The sequence below is a fragment of the Cyclopterus lumpus genome, chromosome 11, assembly GCF_009769545.1.
Source record: "Cyclopterus lumpus isolate fCycLum1 chromosome 11, fCycLum1.pri, whole genome shotgun sequence".
NCBI lineage: Eukaryota > Metazoa > Chordata > Actinopteri > Perciformes > Cyclopteridae > Cyclopterus > Cyclopterus lumpus.
In genome coordinates, this window is record NC_046976.1 from 12150970 (window position 1) to 12174780 (window position 23811).

The 23811-nt window shown below is 40.8% G+C and overlaps 2 protein-coding genes across 3 annotated transcripts in view; both read left to right on the forward strand.

Annotated features, from left to right (window-relative positions):
• Positions 1-297: 297 nt before the first annotated feature.
• On the forward strand, positions 298-9515 carry hepacam2 (HEPACAM family member 2). 2 transcript variants are annotated; one of them, XM_034546045.1, is made up of 9 exons: positions 298-581; positions 3429-3788; positions 3866-4153; positions 5674-5973; positions 7503-7625; positions 7923-7944; positions 8029-8063; positions 8434-8522; positions 8650-9509. In XM_034546045.1, exons 1-9 carry the CDS (start codon positions 524-526, stop codon positions 8758-8760), a joined length of 1386 nt encoding a protein of 461 aa, XP_034401936.1. In that variant the 5' UTR covers positions 298-523; the 3' UTR covers positions 8761-9509. The 2 variants fall into 2 exon arrangements, with proteins under 2 accessions (XP_034401936.1, XP_034401937.1); XM_034546046.1 differs by having other exon boundaries at positions 300-581; positions 8449-8522; positions 8650-9515.
• Positions 9516-11794: 2279 nt separating this feature from the next.
• The window catches only part of vps50 (VPS50 EARP/GARPII complex subunit), an 81743-nt gene continuing 69726 nt past the window's right edge, over positions 11795-23811 (forward strand). Inside the window, 4 exon segments of the mRNA XM_034544669.1 lie at positions 11795-11945; positions 12454-12522; positions 20316-20438; positions 22235-22306. Of these exon segments, the coding sequence (XP_034400560.1) occupies positions 11913-11945; positions 12454-12522; positions 20316-20438; positions 22235-22306 (297 nt within the window). The 5' untranslated portion in view covers positions 11795-11912.

Below are 23811 nucleotides of genomic sequence, written 5' to 3' on the forward strand. Positions count from 1 at the left end.
AACTTAACCAAATGGAGTGACAAGAGCAGTTCAAATCTCTCTGCCTGCCTTTTCTTTGTTTCACAGCCTCAGGGACTAAAGCAGCAAACAGCTGGTGTATTAGACTCAATTATCCTTTTACAGTTGCATGTCTCAGTTTCTCTTTGACAGAGAGAAACCCCTCAGCCTTTGGACAGCTGTGTGTGTGTGTGTGTGTGTGTGTGTGTGTGTGTGTGTGTGTGTGTGTGTGTGTGTGTGTGTGTGAGTGTGACTGTGTGTGAGACAGAGAGGACCATGCTGTGCTGCCTCTCTGCCAGGTGGACCTCTTTTTCCTCCTGGTGTCTCATGGGAGGGGCTTGGCTGCATGCAGGCTAAAGCTAGCTCCTCTTATTTCCCTGGCAAATGTTATGACCACAACCAGTCACATTTCTCTCCTCCTCCTCCTCCTCCATCTCTTTCTCTTCCATTCCTCTCCTCCTTCCAATATCCCTCACTCGCTGTCTGCCTGTCCGAAGTCCCACATATCCCTAGAGACTAAGATGCCATGGAGGCCAGAGGAAGAACAGCACTTTATGTCTGCTCGGTTCTCTTCTTCCTAACAGGTGAGCGTTCAGTGGTTGTGGAGGCATGTTTTGCTTGAGTTGTCAGTGTTGCGCTGGTGCAGCTATGGCAGTTACTGGGTTGCTGTGTTTGCTTGGTTGGCAGGGTAAAACTGAGCGTGAGTTGAGGAAGTTTTCTGTGCTACGCAGCAACAAAATGTTAACTTGTGAACTCCTTTTTGTCTTCAAAGGGTACAGGACAGAGAAGCAGTAATGAAACTGGGTTTCAAAATGTAAAAGCAGTGAAGAACATTCAAGGACAATCACTGTTTCGCGTTTTTGTATTTTAAAAAGTTAAATGTGCCCTCCTAATATTGTAAACCTTTTGGAAAAACCACTGAAGCATACCTTTTCAGCCCTTTTGAATGTCAACGTTTGAGTCTTCAAAGCTTTCCTTTTAGAGTTGATTTTAGTTTGTTTTGCATGTCCTCTCCATAACCACCGCTGTGTGACTTGACAGAATGAGCTTTTATTTGGTTGTCTGCTGTAAGTGAAGACATAAGGAGCGTGTTTGTGGAAAGCAGAAGTGGCCGATGCCACAGCTCTGTGACTCAGACATTCACATGACCTGATAACAGAAAAAGTTTCTGAAACATGGACTCACTTTGATGCTTGTAGCATCATCCCTCCTTGAGTAGCACTATTTGTCTGATCTGAAAGAGGACGGGCGAATGTTGGTGTTTTGACACGGAGCGGGAGACTTTATTTAGTATCCAAACAACTCGGATGTGTGTGTGAGGGTGATAAGAGGCAGGTGCTTGTGGGTCTCCACACAATAGTTGTTTGAATGTGTGTGCCATGTGTGTGTCTACTAAATGAAGGTATCCTCTCAGCCATTGGCACTGTAATCTCCTTGGTATCACCACAACAATATCCGTGTTGTTTGGGGACAACAGGGAAGGAGCGGGCTCGACACACTCCTCCTCATTCTGCCTTTTCGCTGGATCTAGGCTGGTGTAAACACAGGCACACTCCTGCTACTGAACACACACACACACACACACACACACACACACACACACACACACACACACACACAGACACACACACAAACAAAACTGGCCTGCAGGCCTGTAAGAGTGGAACATGTCGATGGGGCGGCTGCATTATTTAGGACATGACACCAGACACGCAGTGAATCTATTGTGATGAGCATGATGGGCAGTAGTGACCAAGGACCTGGCTGACACCAGCTGGATGTCTCCAGGGACGAAGTGTGGATGGGTCAGAGGGGAGGGAAGAGGGGTGGGTGACAAAGAAAAGAAGAGATAAGTGTGTTGAAGGTAGAGATGGGAGGGGACATATGGTGAGAAGGAGAGAATGAAAATCCCTTTTCTGAGCTTTCCTCTAGTTTCATTCAAGATGTTATGGCACGAGATGTAACACACCTAAATGACGTGAAATCATGTAGCAAATTAACAGTCTCTTATTAATATTTTCCACCTCCCCCAAGTCCTTTAATACTGCAACTGAGAAAGAGAGGATAGACAACCAGAAGTGACACAAGTTAGAGAAAAGTGAGAGGTTTTTAGAGAGTTTGTTTCACAGTTCTGCCTACTCACATGCTGCCGCTTATCTCAACCTGGTATCCAAACTCAGTCGCTCACTTTTATCTTGTCAAAAAGTAATACCCAGAAAGGGAAGTTGGAAAGAGTCAAAACAGTGCTGTCAAATGAAACCACCAGGTCGCAGCTCTGATCTGATATTTATGTTCCTTGAAATGTAATATATGGAAGATAGTAGAAAATTATAGACGGGATCATTTCAGCTGTACAACATACTGAGTAAGCGTATTAATATGACAGGTAAAACTTCCAGCTGGAATGACAATTGCTGCTGCTCTTGGTGTTATTATTCCAAGTGGTTTCGAGCTGGTTACCAGCACATTAACTGACCTGGCAACTATAGCCAGTGCTTTAACAGACAGCCTGATGCAATAGGTCAACAGTTATCTAGTTACTTCAGACAGCCCAAGTGTTTGCTTAGCGAGTCGGCATCAAAGAGACAGGGTTCATCCTTGTTTGACAACAATGACAATCTGTAGTGAGCTGAGTCAATATTAACCCACGGCAGTTTCAGGACCTGGACAATCTGAAGACGAGGATATAGATTATGAGATTCGTCAGACACAACCAAAATGGGTTCATCTTGAAATGAAAATAGCCCTGTTTGAGATATACTGGCATTGGCATTAACCATCATATTCAAAAGATAAAGTATTGCATATCATGTGAATAATTCACATACAATATTGTGTAAATAATTCAGCTCCTCTTTAATAATTTCATATATCCAGTTATTTTTTACAGACTCTTTCCATCTATCATCCATCCATCCATCCATCTTCAATACCGCTTATCCTCATTAGGGTCGCGGGGGCGCTGGAGCCTATCCCAGCTGCTTTTTAATTAATTTGCAAAGCAATAAATAAATAAATGCAATAAACAAAGTTAAAGATGAATTTGTCATAATTATTATTTTTCAAATAATGTATAAATAATGCGATTGTATCTTTATCATGAATAATTTTGGCCACAATAATCACAAAGTAAAAATCTGATATTGTGACAACCCTATAGGGTGTTTGGTTTTTAAAAAGCTGCATTAATCAATATACTAACAATAGACAAAATAACTATGTGATAAACCAGCAGAAACACACTCAGAAGACTAACTAGCAGACAATTTTATAGACATGGCAGCGCCTTGTCTGTTCATCCCTAAAATTACCTAATTATTCCAAATCATCATCAACTAATTACACGCACACACCCCTACAGTGATTGTGCAATAACTGTCTTTGTTTCCCTCCTTCTCCTCTTCTTATAACTGCCAACTTCACCAACTCAGACGCCAGCCCTGAGCTCATCCACGTCCCTTCATCGGTCCATCATGGTATCGAAGGGAAGTCTGTGCTCCTGTCCGTTGAGACTCGCTTCCCGCTGGAAGATGTTGAGATCCAGGGAACTTGGTCCCACATCAGGCCGAGCGGCATCAGAACCACGCTGGTGTCGTTCACCGAAGAGACCTCAATCACTGACATGATGTACCGCAACCGTCTCCTCTTTAAAGAACCCAATATGTCTTTGCTAATCCGGAAATTGAACCAGGACGATGAGGGGGATTACCACCTGAACCTCAACATAGCGTTTCACAACAAGACAGGGCAGGTTATCAAGGAGGAGAGAACTGTGCACGTAACAGTGGACGGTGAGTACTTTCCTATCACATGTCATCAGTTGGATGTCATCTCTGGACTCAGGCCTAACTTCTTGTCCATTCCTTAGTCCCTGTGTCCACTCCAGTCATTGAGAAGAGCCCATCATATGCGGTGGTTGAGGACAAGGCAAATGTAACCTGGACTTGTTCTGTGGAGAGAGGAACAAGAGTCACGTTCCAGTGGCTACAGGATAACGTGGCGCTAGGTCCCAGTTACGGACACCACTTCTCCCATGACAACTCTACATTGTTTATCAGTCCTGTGAGGAAAGAGGACAAGGGAACTTACCACTGTGTGGCCAGCAACGCTGTCAGCCAGGTGCGATACAGCAGGGCCATGGATCTCAACGTCTATTGTGAGTATCCATCTGTGTTCTCCTTTTCCTTCTACTTGTCTGTCCCTGCACTAAGACGACCGGAAACTGCAAATGTAGTTCCCAACTAGTACCCAGAGATTTGCAATGGGGTTCATTTAATATAAGGAGACGTTGATGTCTCATAGCCAGCAGCTTCTCAAACTCATAACCACTTTGATCACTTTTAGTAGCTGCTATGAACACCAGAAATGATAGTTTATAGCTAAATGAAGTCCTTAATCCCCGGGAAATATTACAGGGACTGGAATTAGACTGTCAAAATCTCCAACATGACAGGTATGACCTTCATTCTACCAGTAATTATGCCGGATCAATCTAAATGAACCAAGAAGAGAAATACCAGAAAGACAAGTAAGTCAATAGGTGTGATTTATTACACATATAACTATTTTTATAAGTTGACACACAGTGGAACCAAATGTATTAACATTACATGGTCAGAATAGCCTGTGGAAAGTTCAGTTTCAATAATTTTAGAGAATTTATCTCCCAAAACTACAAAGCTCCTGCAATACCAATACTATAGATCTATTGTTGTGTCTCTCTTGCTTTGCACTGCAGTAGGTCATATGTAAATATCAGTGCGATCAGACTACTTTCTCACGATGTGTTATGGGTATTTGCATGGGAGCAGACTTATCTCACAGAGCTCCTCTGTTCTGTCATAAAACATGTAGATAACCTGATAAACTGGCCTGTTTTTTTGAAGTTGCACCCAGAACATAATCATTCAATGGGTTCATTTGAATGTGTTTTCATTTTCACAAAACTAATATTTCTGTATTGATGGGGCGTAAAGGATGTGGAACAGTTGTGTGAGATAACCTGTTTGCATAGGCAGAGTGTGTCCGTGTTGGCTTTCAGTAGCACCCTGTGGAAAGTAGAACCATTACCATTAATTAAATACCTCCTTCAGTTTTTAGTAATGTTAGTGTATGACTGACAAAGCCATATTCATTTTCTCTAAGTCATAATTCGAGTTTGACAAATGTCAAAAAACATTAAAACTGATTGAAGTCACCCAACGATTCACTTTGGAAGCAACACATTATGACTGCAATATCTAGGCTGCCACTATATGTGTTTTGTCACAGTGAAGTCTATCTAATCTTACAAAATAAATAAAGAAGATAAATCTATTGTGGTTATAATTATATTGTATGACATTATTTATTTCGATTTATTTGCACCAATTCAACCCTAAATTAAATTCAGTTTTTTCAGCAAGAAATTTGTAGCAAGAGATATTTATGGTTTAATAAGCAAAGTTGTTTTCATATTTTCCTATCACATATCCACCAAAGCTGTTTTCTTGGTTACATGTTTGTGTTCAAGAGCATGGACTGCTCTTTCTTCCCCCCCCCCACAAGATCTCATGCTGCTGGACTGAGGATCGACCTTATGACCCTGTTTATCATAGAAAAGTAACCATTCTGGAGAATACGCATGATATCAGCAGCAAACTGTCATGTTTCCCTGACCCACTCTTGCCCCTGCAGATGGCCCTTACAACCTGGAGGTGAACTCGAGCCAGGGCCTGCGGACAGGAGAAGTGTTCACCATCAACCCTGGAGAGCTGGCCTTCTTTGAATGCCAGGCTGACTCCAACCCACCCAACAGCTATGTCTGGATCTCTAAGAGCCGCAACGCCACCCAGGTCATCACTGAGGGCCCGCGGCTGGAGGTGCGCTCCTACAGACTGGCCCAGGCAGAAGAGTACCTTTGCCGCGCCTTTAACAACGTGACGCAGAAGCAGAACGAGGCCCAGTTTACTCTGGTGGTGGCCAGCTTGGGAACAGGTGGGTAGAGGGTGGAACAAGGCAGGAAAGAGCAGAGCGTGGGGAGATTTTGGGAATCCTCTGAGATAAACACTGTGCCATGCCAAAAGCAGAAGAGGTTTTTGAGCTATGAGAGATTTATCTTGACAATGACAAACACCCCGGCCAGCTTTTGGAATATGTGGGTGGATAAAATACTTTACCAGAGTGTCCATAACAGGTGAAAAGTCGAACCAGGTTATGGATATAACATGACATATACATGGCTATGATGAAACAGTCGTTTTATCTTTGTTGCTAGGTTCCAGCGCTTGCAGCCTGTATTAAAGCTCAGTTGCTGGGAAAGTAAACAGTGGATAACAGCTGTCGTATTTGTTGACTAAGTTTTATAGCATGTGGAGTTTCTGTGTGCCGAATGCGACATTAATCTGTTGTCTTGGTGATACTGGGAAAGGCTCACTGATGGCCACTGCTGATACTGTCTATGATTTAAAATGCTGTTTACTGAGTCAATGGAAGTCATGACAGCATCTATGTTTTAGTGGCAGCAAAACCTCTCATGAACATTACCAAAGAAGCCTCTGATGACTAACCTTTTAATAAGATGGGATGTGCTAGCTGCTGCATGCGGCCCTGTTGCTTTAGGCTAAATGCTAAAAAGAGCAAGCTAACATGCTCACAGTGAAAATGCTAACGTGCTGATGATTAACAGATACTATTTAACAGGTTGCATTTTAGTTTAACTAAATAGCATGCAATATTTAGCTTATTAGCAATGTGCAGCTGAGGCTGGGAGTGTCATTAGTTTTGCAGATATTTGGTCATAAAACAAAGTACAACCCGTTCTAATTCTCAGTGCGTCCAATACCGACACATTGTCCTCTGCATCTGATATTGAAGCACCAGGCACCCTTTAGCGTTTATATGAGATTTTCTAGTAACTACAATGAAAACCATTATTAGAAGCTCAAAGAAAATGCTCCATGAGGGAGGCGAGGTGGAAACAAACACTTTCTACCAAGAAATCAGTGTTTGTGTCCTAAAGTTTTGCGAGGGATGTTTTTGATGTTTTTGATGTTTTTGACGTTTTTCCCGTTTTTCCCATACTTTACGTAATTATTTAAAGCCCAACCATGATGTTTCTCTTAAACCCAACTACGTGTGTTTGTTACCTAAACCGTAACAAGTGTTGGTGTTTGAATTCTGTGATTGTGCATTTGTGCGTTAGAAAATGAAGCCAAGGGACAAAGCATAACTATGTGACGAGTTGGAATGGGAATGTTATTCAAGTGTTTCCTCCAGGGTAGAGACCTTGTATATTAGCACCACATTTGATTTGCATCAATCTAACAAACAGTTGATATGATTTTTCACAAACCAATTACAAGATTTTGTGTCCAACTAAAATCCAACTCCAACTCACTAATACTAATTGAGTTATTGATGTCTATAACAATGTGGTGGACCAATGGACCGACGTTGCCATCCCTCGAGCCAGCTTGGCTAACAATGAGCATTAATATCAGTGTCCCTCCTGTATTTGTTTGCAGGGAAAGAAAAACACACCCAAGATGGCAGCTCTGTGTCCCCTCTGGCAGCCATTATCTGCTCTTTGTTCGTCATCGGCTGTATATTGCTGTTCTTCCTCAGTAGAAACTGTCACCCGAAGAGAGGTAATGTCTAATTCTGCTGCTTTGACAGAGGTGGTTTTGGACCCTGTTTAACATGTTCCATGTTTGAAATCTCAATGATGAGATGAGTGAAACAACGCTAACGGCTTGCTGCATATATTTCTTACATGTTGAGGTTAATCATGAATGTAAATAACTTGCAAATGTCAGTCAAACTGAAGGTAACCATGGCAAAGTATCTACTGCATTTTAATAAGACAAGGTAACATAAAGAAATGTGTCACTTCTGTATTTGTAAATAATTACTTCCCACTGTCTCTTTCTCACCGTTATCAACAGTGCTTATGAGCATTTACAACAGGTAAGAGCCTTGAATATGAAATCAATACACATATGCAATTCCATTTCATATGTACATTATGTATACTTTGCCTGTTTTTGGCAGACCGCTTTCAGAGCAGAAACGACCACATCGTTCAGGTGAGCGAATGCTTGTTTTTACCTGCTTATCATGGACACTTTGATTATAGATTATGCCTCTCGCCATCATATATACACATGTGTATATAAATATATATATATAATATATATATATTACATCATATTTTGAGGTGGTTATACGGATGAACAAGTCCTCTGTTTTCAAAATAAACTGAAATTCATTCCAGGTTCATTCCAAAAACAGGTTTGAGTTAGGAGGAGCTTAAGTAGAAAAGTAAACAAGGTCAGGTTGTCTAATTGAGTCCAACTGGAAAGCAGTTTAATGGTGTGATTACATTGTGTGATATATCATGTTAAAGTGAAGTTTAACTCATAATAGATACTAATTTGTATTGTTCTGACATTTAAGCCTGTGTATTAACAGGTCATGAAGATGCAACAGAAGACTTTGGCATCTACGAGTTTGTCTCTATACCTGGGAAAATGGAATCAGCACAGGTATTTACATGTTGTACATCCACATGGATTCAGTAATGACACAGCAAGAATTTCAGCTTTTGTCTATTGTTGACAAGTTGTGTGTATTTTTTTTTTTCATGTGCCCATTCATCCTTCTGTCCTGCAGGCATCATGCAGATCTCTGGCTCGCCTCGAGTCAGTTCAGGATATGCACACCACCATCTACGATGTGATCAGACATGTTCCTGAAACCCCCAGTCATAGTTTACTGAATTAAGTTGGACAGTTGAGATTTAACTTTCAGTTATTTCACTTGAAGAGCAGCTTTGTTCTCTGCTATCTAAGCCTGAAACTCTGGCTTTGGTGGGCCATTTTTTTGCACAAGGGATGACGGAGGCGAGTACACCATTAGATCGTGCACTGTTACTGTCCACAGTTTGGGACAGATGTTCAATGACTTTTGCTGACATTATTGTAAGATGAAGTATGTATGGCTTAAATGTTTTTTTGGTATTTCTTTTTACGTGAAAGTACAACAGAAGTTAAAACCGTTTTGCTTTTTTCGTTCAAAACTTTGGGTCATATTAAACCAAGCAAGTTAGTCTTAAGCATGATCTTATGAGGTACCTGTAAGGTACCCAAACTGGTCAAAATATTTTAATTACTAAGGTTTTATTTGCCATCTCAATAATATATTTCTAATTTCACATTCCCGCCAATGAGAGTCTGTCAAGTGTTATGATGAATGCGTTCTCTTGTATGAAATATAATTAGGTTCATTGTAAATATTGTACATGGATTATATGGCAGATTCTTTAGTCTATTTCTACGTTTGTCCCCAACCTATTTATTCCCATAGAAACACTTAACCCTGTTTCCACAAATGTAGCATTTTTTTCTGCTCATCTTGGATGTAATGAAATGCTAAAACAAGGAAAAGAATGAACAATTCGTAAATTATTGTACAGTTTGGATTCACATGCTTGTTTTGTACTTTATTAAATATAAATAAATATAACTGTTTACTATTCTGACTAATTTTTACATATGTATACTTTATTCTGCCATTTCTGCATTTATATTTGTCTTTATATGTCTTTTTTTATAGAATGGCAATTGCATGGCTTGAAATGAACACTTTCTCAATCGCAAATCTAGAAAAAAAAAATAAAATAGCTGAAGCCAGCGAAGGTGTCAGTTGTTCTGCTGCTGAACAGTCAGTCTTTGTCTAATGTCTTGGCAGTTATCTCTCTTTTCGCAAGTGTTTGAGTTGTATTTGTTGTCTCAAATTGCTGCAGAGTGCTCGTTGCATTGGTCTGCTGTGTACCTGGCATAATATGGAGACAGGCAGCAACAGACGGATGGTTCAGCGTGAGTTCCCTCCAGCTGCTCCTGCTGACACCTTGTCACGAGTATTTCAAAGTGTGTGTGCTTGCTTGTCTGTGTGTGTGTATGTAAAAGAGAGGTAGAGGAATGATGAGGAAATAGACACAAACACAAAAGTGTTGGTTAAGAAAATATAGGTCAGAGTTTATATGCAATTTACACATTTATTAGAGATTCCTGTGCTCTTACTTTTCTGTTATTTTTCCCAGCAGCAGTCTGCCTTCTGCTATGATTTAGCTTTTTAACAAAGTATTGTGCTTTCCCCATTGTGTCACTCATGTGCTGAGTGCTTCTCTTTAAATTCATATCAAATGCTGCAGCACAAAAACATCCAAATTCACAAGCTAAGATTTTACATTGGAACTTTTAAAACTCTTAAAATACAAACATTAGAGTTGATTTGGACCTTGTGTGGTTCGTTTCCAAAGACTTTATAGTTCAATCTACCGGTAAATAAACGAAACTATGGAGAAATTATTACTTTAGAATATTGACAATATACTGTATGTCTAGAAGACAAATGATTGCACATATGTTTGTTTGCTTGTTCACTGGACAATAAACATCCTAAATAAGAGTCATAAAATGCTGCAGCCCTCAGTATGAGGTTCATAAGCATACTTCGCATGATGCTCCCCTGCAAAACTACAAGCATTTTAATGAATCTAGCTCTAATTATAGCTGATGAACTGACCAACTGAGTGTGCAGTGTCTTTGTGGTGGCATCTCTGGGTAGAGGTTGCCATCTGTTCCGTCTCAGTGTATGCTTTAAGGGAGGTTCTGCACTGTGGATGACTGCCTAACAAACAACAGTGGAGTAAATGCACCTGAGGAGAGAGACCTTACCTTCATTTGACTGGGAAATAGCCTGAGGCTTTATTAACCAGGAACTAGAACTCACGGTGCCTGCTGGCTGCTGCATGCTTCCTGCTTTTAACCAAGTGCTGCTTGCAACAACACCCAATAAGGCAATTACAAAACAGGCTGAATGGGTTTGCGTGCATCATTTTTGTAATTATTTTGAACCAGGCAGAGACAAGTCTAATTACTTAGCAGAGATAGAGCTTCATGACATTGGGTCATTCATTGCTTGACATAATGACAAGATCAGAAAAAGAAATGTGGTTTGCTAAATAATGCAGCCACACACACAAAATAAAAATAAAACAAAGTTATATATACATACTAACCTGTTTGAGACTAAATTATACATGCTGAATAACAGAAACTAGAATACCATATACGGTATATTAAACTATAGAGAAATCTACAGACAGTTGTGGTACTTATGTGCTCAAGTATACTCATATCCCTAACTTGGATAAAAGAAGATATAAAGTCAATTAAAATGTCTGCATTCAGAAAAGTATAAATGCTGATGATGTAGTACAATGGCCCTTAACATTACAGTATATAATAATATAGGATTATTATAATTGATGCACTCACATGTCAGCAGCATTTTAATGTTGTAGCAGGTGCAAGATAATCAAATCTGATCTACTTTAAACTGTTGGGAAGTGTAATCGCATCCTTTGTATCATGATTTATAGGATGGTGACATGTTTTTAACATTGTGGCCTACTTAAGGACAGTAATGGGCTAAATTAAGTCAGTTACATGCCACTGTTGGCTGGGAAAATAGAAGATGTGTGACAGGGGTCTCTATAGTTGCAGGACCTACAGCCATAGTTTTACAGCTGTTTCCTTCTGTGACATGTCAAAATGTCTTACCTGACAGCTATAGGTAGAACAGAGAAGTAGACAGCAATACGTGTATCATAATATTAATGCTATACAATGTTTTTGTATATAATGTTCATTATTTGTATTCAGAACACCATATTTATTTTCAATTTAATCAAAATATTTAAAAAACTACCTTTCCCAGCATGCGTTTGGGATTTTCTCGTTCCTGCCGTACCAGTCACGTGACGGTCAACGATGGCTTCCTTCTCGTAGTGATGGAGGCGCATCGTTAACAACAGAACAAAACTGCAACTTTGTCCATTTATTTGTCCACCGCCACAAGTTGGATTTACGATGCAGAAGATCAAGTCTCTGATGGCGCGGCAGGTGAGCAAGGCAGCTCTACGACAACCGAGCTGCCAGCCGGTTCGTCTTTGACAGCTACCTGCTAGCTAGCTAGCAGGCTAGCTCGCGAGGCCAACTGGCTGATTTGACAGCTCGTCGCGAAGCTCGATAACGGGCACATTCAGCCCGAGTAACGGCAGCGTGTTGAACGGCTGCGTCACAAACACGAACTATTTGCCCCCACCTGAAGACAGCGAAGGCCAAGTGACAGGGAATGCCCAGTAGTAAGAGTTTAGCACGAGACGAGCACAACAACAGTGCACAACAGTGGGAACTGGGCGGTTGGGGAAGTTCTCATCTTGCACTGCAGTAATGTTAGACTCCACTAAGCTACACACCAGAGCATATCGTTGTCACTTCATCTGTCCGTCGCTTCCACTGTATGCTGTATGCGGTAGTGTGCTGAACAGGGGCAGGTTACAGCGGTGTAAACCGTTGAGGTTACTTTTTTGGGGGTTTTGAAGTCTAATATTGACTCTTGTTTTGACAGGGCCTGAAGAGCCCCCAGGAAAGCATGACAGACCTCAGTCCTGTGGAGAACCTGAGGATCCCGAGCAAGGTAAGCTGCAGCTTTCAGTTTTTGCTGTTGTGTTGTGGATACATATGTGCTGCATTTCCTCAGACATCTCTCTCAGGTTGACAACATCTAATGAAGTGTTCAAGTAGTAAAAGGTAGATCGACCTGTTCTATGTTGACCTATTTCCATTGTGTAGTTAGATCTGAGGAGATTAATGCTTTCTGGAAGACAACTGAAGAACAAATGCTGCTGTTATTTTATACCTTTCAAACACAGGTAAAGTCAAAAAGCAGACTTCTAGACTGTCCTCTTATGTACGGTCCTTTTGTTGTGAATTAGCTAAGTAACTATTTTGGGCAACTTGACGAAGCATATTATTAATAGAAGCCAAGTGCAGTCAAACTGAGAAGCAGTTACAGTAATGATACAATAAGATTGAATGTGTCAGGGTGGTTTTAAATTTGAACTAGACTTATTGCATCGTTTGTGAGTTAGACATACCATTGTTCACAAAGTAAATTTTGCTTTGAAATGCTTCCTGTAAATCGGTTACACACCACCTAGTGCTTTTTGTAGACAGTAATGCAAAGACACAGATGGCTCCCATTTCTGTCACTTGAGGACGCACTTTACATCAGTCCTAACACCCGGAATATCTGCTGTTATAGTATTTTAGAGTTTTTGGATGGCAGTGTTTGAAAATGCAATCAGTCATGCTTAGTCACAGGAAGCATTTGTCATTACCCGGCAGACAGAGCGAAGCCGCAGAGTGGCTCTATATAATGTATAGTCCCTTACTCACTAAGACCTCAAAGCACTGCTCGCAGCTGGCTTTGTTTTGACTTTGCCTCATAGTAGTGACCTTCTTTAAATGTGGCTGTGTACAGTTTGGAAGGTGTCCAACTCCAATTATTCACAGTGCGGGGTGATATCGGCTTGGCTGATTCAACCAGACATTTAATTTTTCTACTTTTGAAAGACTGGGCGTTTAATGGTTGACATTGTTTTGATTGTTGTTGTAGTTTGGCCTTAATGTGACTGTAACTTTATTTTCTGTATGCTTAGCTTTGAGTATTTTCTGCCTCGGTTGAAAAACACAGCAACAGTTAAGATTAAAGGAAGCGTTTTTCCGTTAGAGTTGAGAGAGACGAAGCTGAGAAGTTCTGAAATTTCATTCAATCTGTTGTGTATTCCCAAAGTCTTGTCATGAGAAAAGTTAAAGGAAAGTACAGTCTTTCCTCTGATTGGCTCATTCACATCACTTATATTTATTTAAATGGGGCTTGTGCTCAATGTTATTGTCACATTAAACAGTCTCATGGTTGACAAGAAAGATATTTAATGATCTAATAAGTTGAGGTCATTGTATCATATTGGTTTGCACAATATACAAGTCTGTTGTTGCACACCTGTTAATGCAGAAACACACCCAAAGATGCAGATCAAGCTCAGATTAGATAAGCAGTCCTTTGTTCTCCAGGTGTAATTAGAGCCTGAGTGAACACAGAGGGGAATGTCTCAGGATAATTACTTTCTCTTCATTGGATGCACGTCTCCCCCCAGGCTTTGGGATTGGTAACAGGTAATGTGGCCAAACTGGATATGCAGACATCAAACTCCAAGGTTTTAGGCCTGACATATGCACCTTTATTGGAATCATAGCCCCCAAGAATTTCTTTTGATATTATTGCACCTGCTTGGTTTGGCTTTTGTGATATGAGGCTCCAATAGTTTAAGCAGACCTAGTTTAGATTATATGGATTATATGCACATCAGCCTCCCTCGAGATATAGCAGAAAAATAAGTCTCATGTGTGAACTGCAAACACCTGCATCTTGTGTGTTCAGCCAAAACCCAGGTATATTATTTGATGATACTATGAGCTTTATTTACTTTACTGCAGGGCCTTTCAGCTGTCAGGGAAATGAAATAGGAGCCCACGCAGGCTTTGTATACACCGAAACCTACCGGCCTCTTTGATTAAAAGTGAATAGTCCTCTCAATATGTTCCGGGCACTGCCACTTTGGGGAACACTGCATTACTTAAGCCACTTCTCTGTTCATGAGTGTGAGTCCAAGGCACCTGACTGCATGCGTGTATCTTTATTACTTACTTAATACTTACTGCTTGGTGCAAGCCCTGTGTTTCCAACCATTTTATCCATGATTCACATCATTTATCATCCGCCAGGAGCTGACAGCATCCAGGGGGAGGGGCTTGATGCAGGGGATGATTGAGAATTGATGCTGTCAAGTCATTATTTGGACATGACTTGAAAGGTTGATGGAGGATGAATGATACGCAGGAAAAACATGAAGATACACCTGATAGCCTGAAATTGCAGATTTGTGTGTGGGAAGGTAAATGGACTGCATATATGTAGCGCGTGTATATCCAAAGCACCGATTCACATGCACACTGATATACGGATGTTTGAAGTCCAGTGGCCAATCAGTTAATGGATGAATCATTTCTGCTCTGCTTGTGACCTCACCAGAGATACCCCACTTGGTTTTCCGTGGTCATTAACAGGAAGTGGCGACTGATATATTCAGCAATTTCTATTTTAGTTCCACATGATACCTTGCACCTGGTGAAGCAGTTTGGTTATGATGTTATGTCAAGACATTTGTCAAATCTTTGACAGGCTAAATAGTGAAATTGTGTTGTCACTTTTAATAGATATACCTAATAAATCTAGTTCTCCCTATGCTGGTGATTACAAAAGTTAATGTGCTTAAACTGACAGGTGCTAATCTGTAATTTCATCTCTTTCATCCCTTGGACCATATTCCACCGGTCACTCCTGCACATACCAGCACACTTAAATAACACACGTCACTTTAACTTAAACATTACATACACTTTATAATTGCACTTTATCTTACACTGTACATTTTACATTTTACATTTTATTCTATGTCTCGTCTGCACTTTGTTGATTGTTTATTTGTTGTCCACGCTAAGTTCCTTGTAGGTGTAAACCTACTTGGCTATTAAAAGTTTCTGATTCTGATTCTGATATGGTTTCTATTATGTAATGTTACTGTGCGTATAGCTGCTAGGATGTAAGACAATATCAATACACTTCAGTACAAGTGTATTGATATCTATGTTATACATTTTGTTTTGTGATCCCAAAAACACTATATATACATTTTTTCATTGATAGTTTACATGCACATTTTCGTTGGCAGAAAGTGGCTCAGATTGCCCAAATGGTATAGTGCTATGATGTTGTATCACAGGGACTGTGATAAATGGAAGTTATGCAGTTTCCACTGTTGTGATTGCATTAAAACATCAACTTTTATTCCTCAAGATTGTATTCATATGGCGGTGTGTTCTCTATTATATTACAGTTTTCTTAAAATTGTATACAACATTATTACAATACCTCGCCTTGCTTGCAGTAGTATAGCAGTATATCGATTGAATGGTAACCCCTGTATCATGATGATTATTGTATTGCCAGCTTCTTGCAAACATACACACATTTCATTTGGCTGCTTTCACAGATGTCAGGTTGGATATATGCAGACCGAGGTCAGACTCTTTGCTCGAGCAGCAGTTCACCTTCAGGGGAAACATTCTATTAAAGACAATCTGATCCCCCTTGTTCACCTGCTGCTGTGTACCTGATGACCTTTACACATTTACATGTAGGTGTGGGCAAAGAGCCAAATAAAAGTTTGACCGTTGTTGAGATGTCAATGTGAGATTTTGATAGAACCAGGTATACACCATGAGATAGACAGAAAGTCATTTGTTTCATTTCGAGTGTGAAACAAAAGCTTATTTGTATAAATACTATTTATAAAAAAATATATATAATTTAAATGGCTCCAAGCTACTTTTATGTTTTTGTTAATTTTGTCAATTTCTCTTGGTTCCGGAAATGGTTTAAGTTTCGGCATATATCTCACTCCAAACCTTTTTGTTCAACATTGTTGTCCCTCTGCGAGTCAGTTTTAAAGATTTTCTTGTATAGGTATTGTGGTGCGCTATATCTCTTAACAAGACGTTCTAGGTATAAAACACATACTTCTAGTAACCTTTGTATAAACGGAGGCACAGGAAACCCAATATATTCCAACTGATATGTTGAGGCTAAAATGGTTAGTTGCCCTAAAGTATAACGCGTTATACAGGTTTCTGTGTGATGGTGAACATGTTTTATTTAACTCTGTTGAGAGAACAGTTGTTTTTCCTGGAGGCTTCAGTTTCCCTGAGGCAAATGGTTCCTTTATAACCCTGCTGTTAGTGCTCCAGGTACATGCAGTTACCATTTCCCACCAGCAGGGGCCACCATCAGCTCACCCATTACAGTTTTATCTCATCAGAATTCTCTGTCACACAAAGCATTCATTTACACCGGCGAGTGCATCGCCTATTCAATGCTGTAGTGCTTCCTAACATTTTAGGATGGATATGATTGGCTCAGGGCCTCCGATGTGCAGTTTTCTGAAGAATGGATGCTGAAGCTGCAGGAGGTCATTAGTTGATACCGGCTTTCTTTAGGGGAAACACAGCTCACTTTGACATTTCACACTTTGTTTGTGAGATACTATGTTCTAATGATATGTCCAGCAGCCTGCCCATTCACTCGTATAACAAAATAACTTTAGCTTTTGATGCAGTGATAAAGACTGGGTAATTACTGTTAAGGAAAAATAATTGCAACAGTATTCAACAGTATTACATGTTAGCCCAGCAGCTGACAGCAGTATTGCATCCTGGATATTTGTGTATTGATTGTGTCCTAATGTCCCAGAAGACGCATGTGTTAAGCCCTTTTGTAGGAGCAGATGAGGGTACACAGTTGGGTTTGCATATAAATATTCAATAGTGATCACAATGAGGATGTTTTGATTTGTTTATCTAATGAACGAGTCCATGGTGGACTGTCTTTCTCTCCTAATGTCTCGCTGTATTTGACATGAATCTCCTTTTTTTTAATTACATTTTCATTTTCAGTTATCAAGGTGGCGTGATGTGGAGCACCTTTTTGTTCTGCAATTGATTTTCTGTATTTAAACATCAGCGCTCCACACGGATATTCACTTTGATAATGCTTGTTAAACGTCCCACACTTTGGATGCAAATATATTTCCTGCAACGAGATGAGAATTTTATTAATTTGCTAAGGGTGGTTTGTTTTTCCCTCATCTTTCAAAGTGAAATTTGATCAAAGCCTCACGGCGGCTGCTGTTGGGTTTCACATGTGTGGCACAGGGGTGTCTGGTTTGTTTTGTGCTCACGCTGCCGCGGGGAAAGAAGGGAATTATTTAACCCAAGGTAGCCTCTCAAGGAGTCATTCACTTGAAGATGTTTCGAGTTTCGTACGTCACTGCAGGTGGGAGATTGAGAGAAGGAAAAGAGGGAGAGAGAGAGAGAGAGAGACGGTGGCACAGGGGAGGTGGATTGCTCTTAACCACACAGGAGTGGCTTCACATCATTTTGTGTTTTCTCTCATTCCTCTCGCTTTCTTTTCGCTGTAACTTTTGCTACCAATGAGTCATTCACCTCATCCTCCCCTCTCCCCTTTTCGCTTCCCTTCTCATTTGAGCTGATTTGCCACCCACCCTTTGATGGCAGAGTGGGATCTCTTTCCTCTACCCCTCCTCTCCAATCCCACACGCTCACCCACACCTTCCCCCCGGAGGCCTTTGCGCACTCCTTTTACCTCATGCAAACATGGCAGTGCACACACACTTGCCTGTAGGTCTGTGCACAATGCACACACACACAGCAGCACAGACGCATTATAATTATTTATTACCATCCTTACAATTGTCTTGTATAAAAATTAAACGTGATATATATAAAAGGGAATCTGATTGTGTAATATAATTAAATGAGTCTGTATTTTACCATTAAACCTGCATCAGCGCTCCTGTATACATGTCACTTAGAAAGACGCACTCACCCGCAGAGGCAGACTCCGCTGCGTGGGAGGCAGGCTTCATCGCCTTGCTGCACGCTTCTTGCGGATAGGAGCTGGGAACATATTTGTGGTTAGGCAGGTGTGTAACAGGGTTTTCTTGATCAGTGTCTGCTACCTCATGAGAGTCGATATGGGATGATGTGTGCTGATCTTTGATAGAGATATATATATATATATATACGTTATGGATATTTGATGCAGTATGAATGCATATAAGGTGCATATGGATTGCATTGATCCTTGAATTCCACATCCTTCCTGGTTCTCATGCTTCTCAAGCCTACTGTCTATTCTTAGTGTCATTGTGCTTTAATGGGCTGTTAGACTCAACATTACCTTTTTATATAAAATATTTACACTCACGGCATAAATCCGCCTCGCATGCAATGTTCCCTATATGGGATGTAATATATAGATAGTTCTATTAGAGACATTAAAGAAAGTTTCCTGCTTCTGTGACTAGCGACAGAGCTATTAGTCTATTATTAGTCTATTAACTCCAATGGGAGAAGTGAACGTGAACACAGTTTATGACCGATTATTTCACTCCATAGTCACCATAGTCAGTACATATTAGACCCCCATTCTGACACACAAATGACATTTAGTGTCAGAATGGAGAAAATGTACTTGTTCACTCTCAGCAAGATCTCTTCCCGAGATCTGGCAACGATTTAGTTAACTCATTTTAGTCGGGCGAACACTCAATGACCACACTCTTTGAAGACACATTTCAAAGATGCATGGAAACAGATGATGGTAAACGCTGCGCCCCAAAAGTTACTCAGTGAAGCATGGAGCAAAAAAATGTTGACTTCCGAGTATATGATTCAGATTAAATTACCCAGATCTTCTGGTGATCTTCCTCATTCATGTGGTTTATAGAGCAAGAGACTAGCATTTTCTGTAACCGCGCCTCCAAGCCGTCGGCCCAGCCTCGTTCTCGGGCTCATTCACATTAACGGAGGAAAGAAAATAAATCTGGATGTGGCTTTTATTGCATTTTACAACTATTCAAGTGTTCAGATTTACCTCCAAAAATCTTTTATCGGTTGATTGCGATTTTATCAAATGACATTACGTTTATAACGTTATAATTTTCAGCCAACACTTTTTTTTCATCATAATGCAATCTCGGTAAGTCATTTAGCCAAGCAGGACTGCACGCTTTCAGAATCGTGGCATCAAGTGTGGGATTCCCACATTTAGTTATTGACCCTAGTTAGGTACACATGACCCGTGAAATAAGAGCTTAGAACCCTTCATCTAAAAGTCTCACTGAAGCAATAAGCCACGACGGATGCACAGCATGTTAATCAATGCGGCTCTGATGGGAATCCCTGTAGAGTTTTTTCCGGTCATTCCTTTCTTCTCGTCTTTCCTCTCAAGGCTCTCTGGCATCCCCCATGACAGCTAGCCAACGAAACGAGCGGCAATCTTCTCCTAAACTGAACTTTTTACTACTTCACTTTTTTTCACACTACACAACTCCTCTTTCCCTCTCCTTGATTATTGTTCTCTACCTCATTTTCATTCTGTCCTTTCTTCACATTGTCCTTCACCCATGCCCGTGTCCCTGTACTCCTCTATACTTCTTCTTTTAATCCTTTCTCCATTCCCCATTATTGTTCTTTCCCTCGGCATCTTTCCTATTTTTCTGCCCTGTGTATTACCCTATTTCTGTCTTTTGATGTATTTTTCTTGATGTTTATGTTCTATATTTTGTTTGTTTACTTAGGAAATGATGTAATTCTCTGTTTTGGACCCTCTTCTGTTTGTGTCCCAGTGTGTCTGGAACTGTCTTCAGTGCTTACTTCAAGGACATTTTTTAATTCCCTCTCTCTTGTCACTGTCTTTCTCTCTCAATCTATCTCAAACTCCTCCAGGAGGAGTTGCGGGAGCTGAGGGAGCAGCCCATTGACCCCCAAGCGGAGCAGGAGATCATCGACAGCATTGAGGAGGTCTACTACTCTAACGACTCCTTCGACATGGTGCAGCATGAACTGGAGGTCAGATACTCTCTGTTTGAATGAGCAAGCACATTGACTGAATTAGGAACGCTCACTTGTAAAATGATGATGAGAGACTCACTCCCAACTTCCCACACCCCCTCTATTAGATATTCATTCCATAAAACCCAATACTTTTCAGCATTTCTAATATGAAAATATATGGTTATTGTATGGTTCCCTGCACTTTGAACTTCGCCTGACTGGCAGAGTTAGAACTCTTTCTCACCTGAGCTGCTGTTTCTTACACTTCAGCTGAGCGGCATACGCACCATTGACATCTGGATTTATGGATTGCATCCGCTCAACAGAGGAAGGGTGTGAAATCTCATTAGATTTATCTTGGTATTGCTACACCATCTGAAATGAGACTCTCAGTCAAGGGGAAAGTAATTACCTATCATCCTTTGGGCCATGGATTTGTAATATCTTCTTTCCTGAGCAGAATTTGTTTAGTGTTTACTCAATAACGCCCTCTACCTTCTTGACTAATCTTACTCCTAATCTGGCAAGGTGTATTTCTTGAGGAAATTAATTTTGTTTTCTTTTTGTTTTTAATGGAGGAAGAGCTGCAGCTATGCCTAGTCAATAAAATCCCTGCTCTGGCCCTGAGCACCGACACTTCCATAGTTCTGCTTTTAATAAATTTAAATACAACTTTATTAATACACAAACGCAATTTGATTTGGGGTGAAAACAGATAATTACATTCAAGATAAGTGTTTGGGACTGTGTTATGCTGGTACTGCATTTACAAGGTAATGAAAGACACAAGATGAATAAGAAAATGGTCGACAGGAGAGAGGATAAGATGCACTTTTGTGGTGGTATCAGTTGGCTGGTATCAGTGTGTCCGATAAAGTGCCATTAGTAAAGGGCTCTCTTGAGTTTTGTCGCTTGAAATAATATAATCCATAAAATAAAACCTTGGTCTATATTGTACTGAGTGAACTGGTAATGACAGGCTGCATGGCGTTACATGCAGAGGAAATGTCTACAAATAGGAGCCAGGACCAGTTAAGAATCAGGCCCTTTCTAGTTCGGTAACCAAACTGGAAACAGTTTAAGAGGGAGCAAGCCGGTCATGGATGATTGTTGAGGTTTTCCATGGCAGCAGGACTACTTCTTGGTCCCTGGTATTCATAGAGCTGCTGGAGGACCCCGCTGAGCTGCTTGACATGGTGCTTGAGAGTCCTGCAACAGATGCCGTCAGGTCCAGCAGTCTTGTTGTAAACAGTGGCTTTAAGCCGGTTCAGCACATCCTGTTTTCGGAGGGGGGGTGTAGTAGATGACATAAGGCCGGCTTTGTGCTCCGCCATGTCGGATGCCAGGTTGGACCTCTCGAAGCAGGTGTAAAAGCTTATTGGTTTGTTTGGGCAGAGACCCGTCTTCTCTCTGTTGTTGTGTTTACAGTGGCCATGTTTTTAAATCCCTGCCACACTGCCCTGTAGTTGCCATGCAGAAAGTTCTGCTCGATCGTATTTTTGTTCTGGGTTTTTAGCTTGGATGATGGCCCGTTTCACCTTTCTCTTACCTTGTTTTGTTTTTTGACTCTCCTGCAGATCTTTTAAAACACAAATTTCTTTCTCATTAAGGATGCCGTTTGATGCTTTTACCTTGACTAGTTATCTGTCTGACACACGCCTTGCAGGGACGTTTACTACACTGAACAGAAAGCAGCTGTGTAGAAGTAAAATGTGTTTTTGTGGATGTGTCTGCACAAGCTTTCACCTGTGTTAGAGGATATAATGTAAGAAACAACACGGTTGTACATTTGTATCTGTGTGTAATTATAGAAACTACCGCCTGAACTGAACCTGCAGGAGCTGGAGGAACACAGGGACAAGCTGAAGAGACAACAGGCAGCAGTAAGTATCTCACTCTCACTCTCACTCTGTCTGTCTTTCTCCCTTTCTGTCCCTCTATGTCCCTCTATGTCCCTCTCTTTCTTTCTCTTTCTCTTTTTCTCTGTCTGTCTATCTCTTTCTCCTTTCTCTCTGTCTCTGTGTGTTTCGCTCTCTCTCTCTCTCTCTGTTTGTCTGTCTGTCTCTCTCTCAAAAACATCCCTATGCTTGCAGTCGATTAGTTTGTCAACAGGCTCTCCCAGCCTCTCGTATCCTCTCAAAGTGTTGTCAGAATCTTGTACTAGAGGCTTCCCCAAAGTGTGAAACCATTTTGACCCATTGAAAATCGGTTCTATTAAAAAAATGCAGAAATAAACGTCCTTCTCCTTAATTTTTGGAAATAGTCTCTCGTGGAAATAAAGTACGTGCTGTATATTGACTTAAAACAGGACATGTATGGTATTATGAAACATGTGGAGTTGTGAAAAATGTGGTTTGCTAAGTGTATTTAATTATATAGGTTCAACTGTAGTACCACTGTGAGCAGTGTGGTCACAAAGCTAAAAACTTGAGGTTCAAAGTTTGTTCTTGAACAGGAAACTGGCTTAAAACACTTGCTTGCAATGCAGATTAGAGAAACGTAAACAAATAATTACCCAAAAGATAAATACCTTGCATTTCTGCGGTTGCTCCATTACCTCTTAGCAATGTATCTCAGGAGCCTAGAATTTGCGTAGCACCAAAATGTCTGACAACTTCTTGTGTCCCACCCCAGTCAACAGCCATGTTGTGTGAATGCTTTAGGGTGTGGCTTCCTTGTGATTGACAGGTTCCTACCACTGTGTTGTGTCCTCCGAGAGTTGTCTGTGTTTTCTTCTTACAACTTTAAAACTTGCACTCATTAACAGTGTGTTTTCAGGTCATCAGAGATAATTGTGATATTTTGGTCTGCTATTTTGTACTCAGCTACACCCTTTTTTTTTTATGTCCCTCTTGGTTCCAAAAGAACAAGATGGCAATGGCAAACATTCAACCCTTCAGTCCACAACAGTCAATGGTTGTGTGTGTGAAACCAGGCAGGAACATTAACCCCTGATGGGTTTTGTTGATAGATGGTCGTTTCAGCTAAAAAGGGACCTGTACCCAATAGTTTGTCCTTTGTGCATTGCAGACTGCTTTGATGTCAGTAGCTGCATTTTTTTATCGTGCTACACATCAGGACCATTTACATAGTCGCCGTCATTCTGAGGTCCGTCAGGTACTCACAGTTTCACACTTGAGAGCTGGCCGGTCAACACATTCTATTTATAGAAACGAGGTAGAGAGTTTTTTTCCCCATCTGCACCCTGCACTGTCACAGTCCGGTGCAGATTGAGCCCCCTTATCCTTCTTCCTGACAAGCTTGTGTACCTTTGCACACCTGTTTGTCTCCATCACTCCCATGGCTCTACACACTTTTTTTTTGTACTTTGCCATGTCTATTCCCTCCACGTTTCCGCTTACCTTCCTTTTTCATACATGCCTGTCCT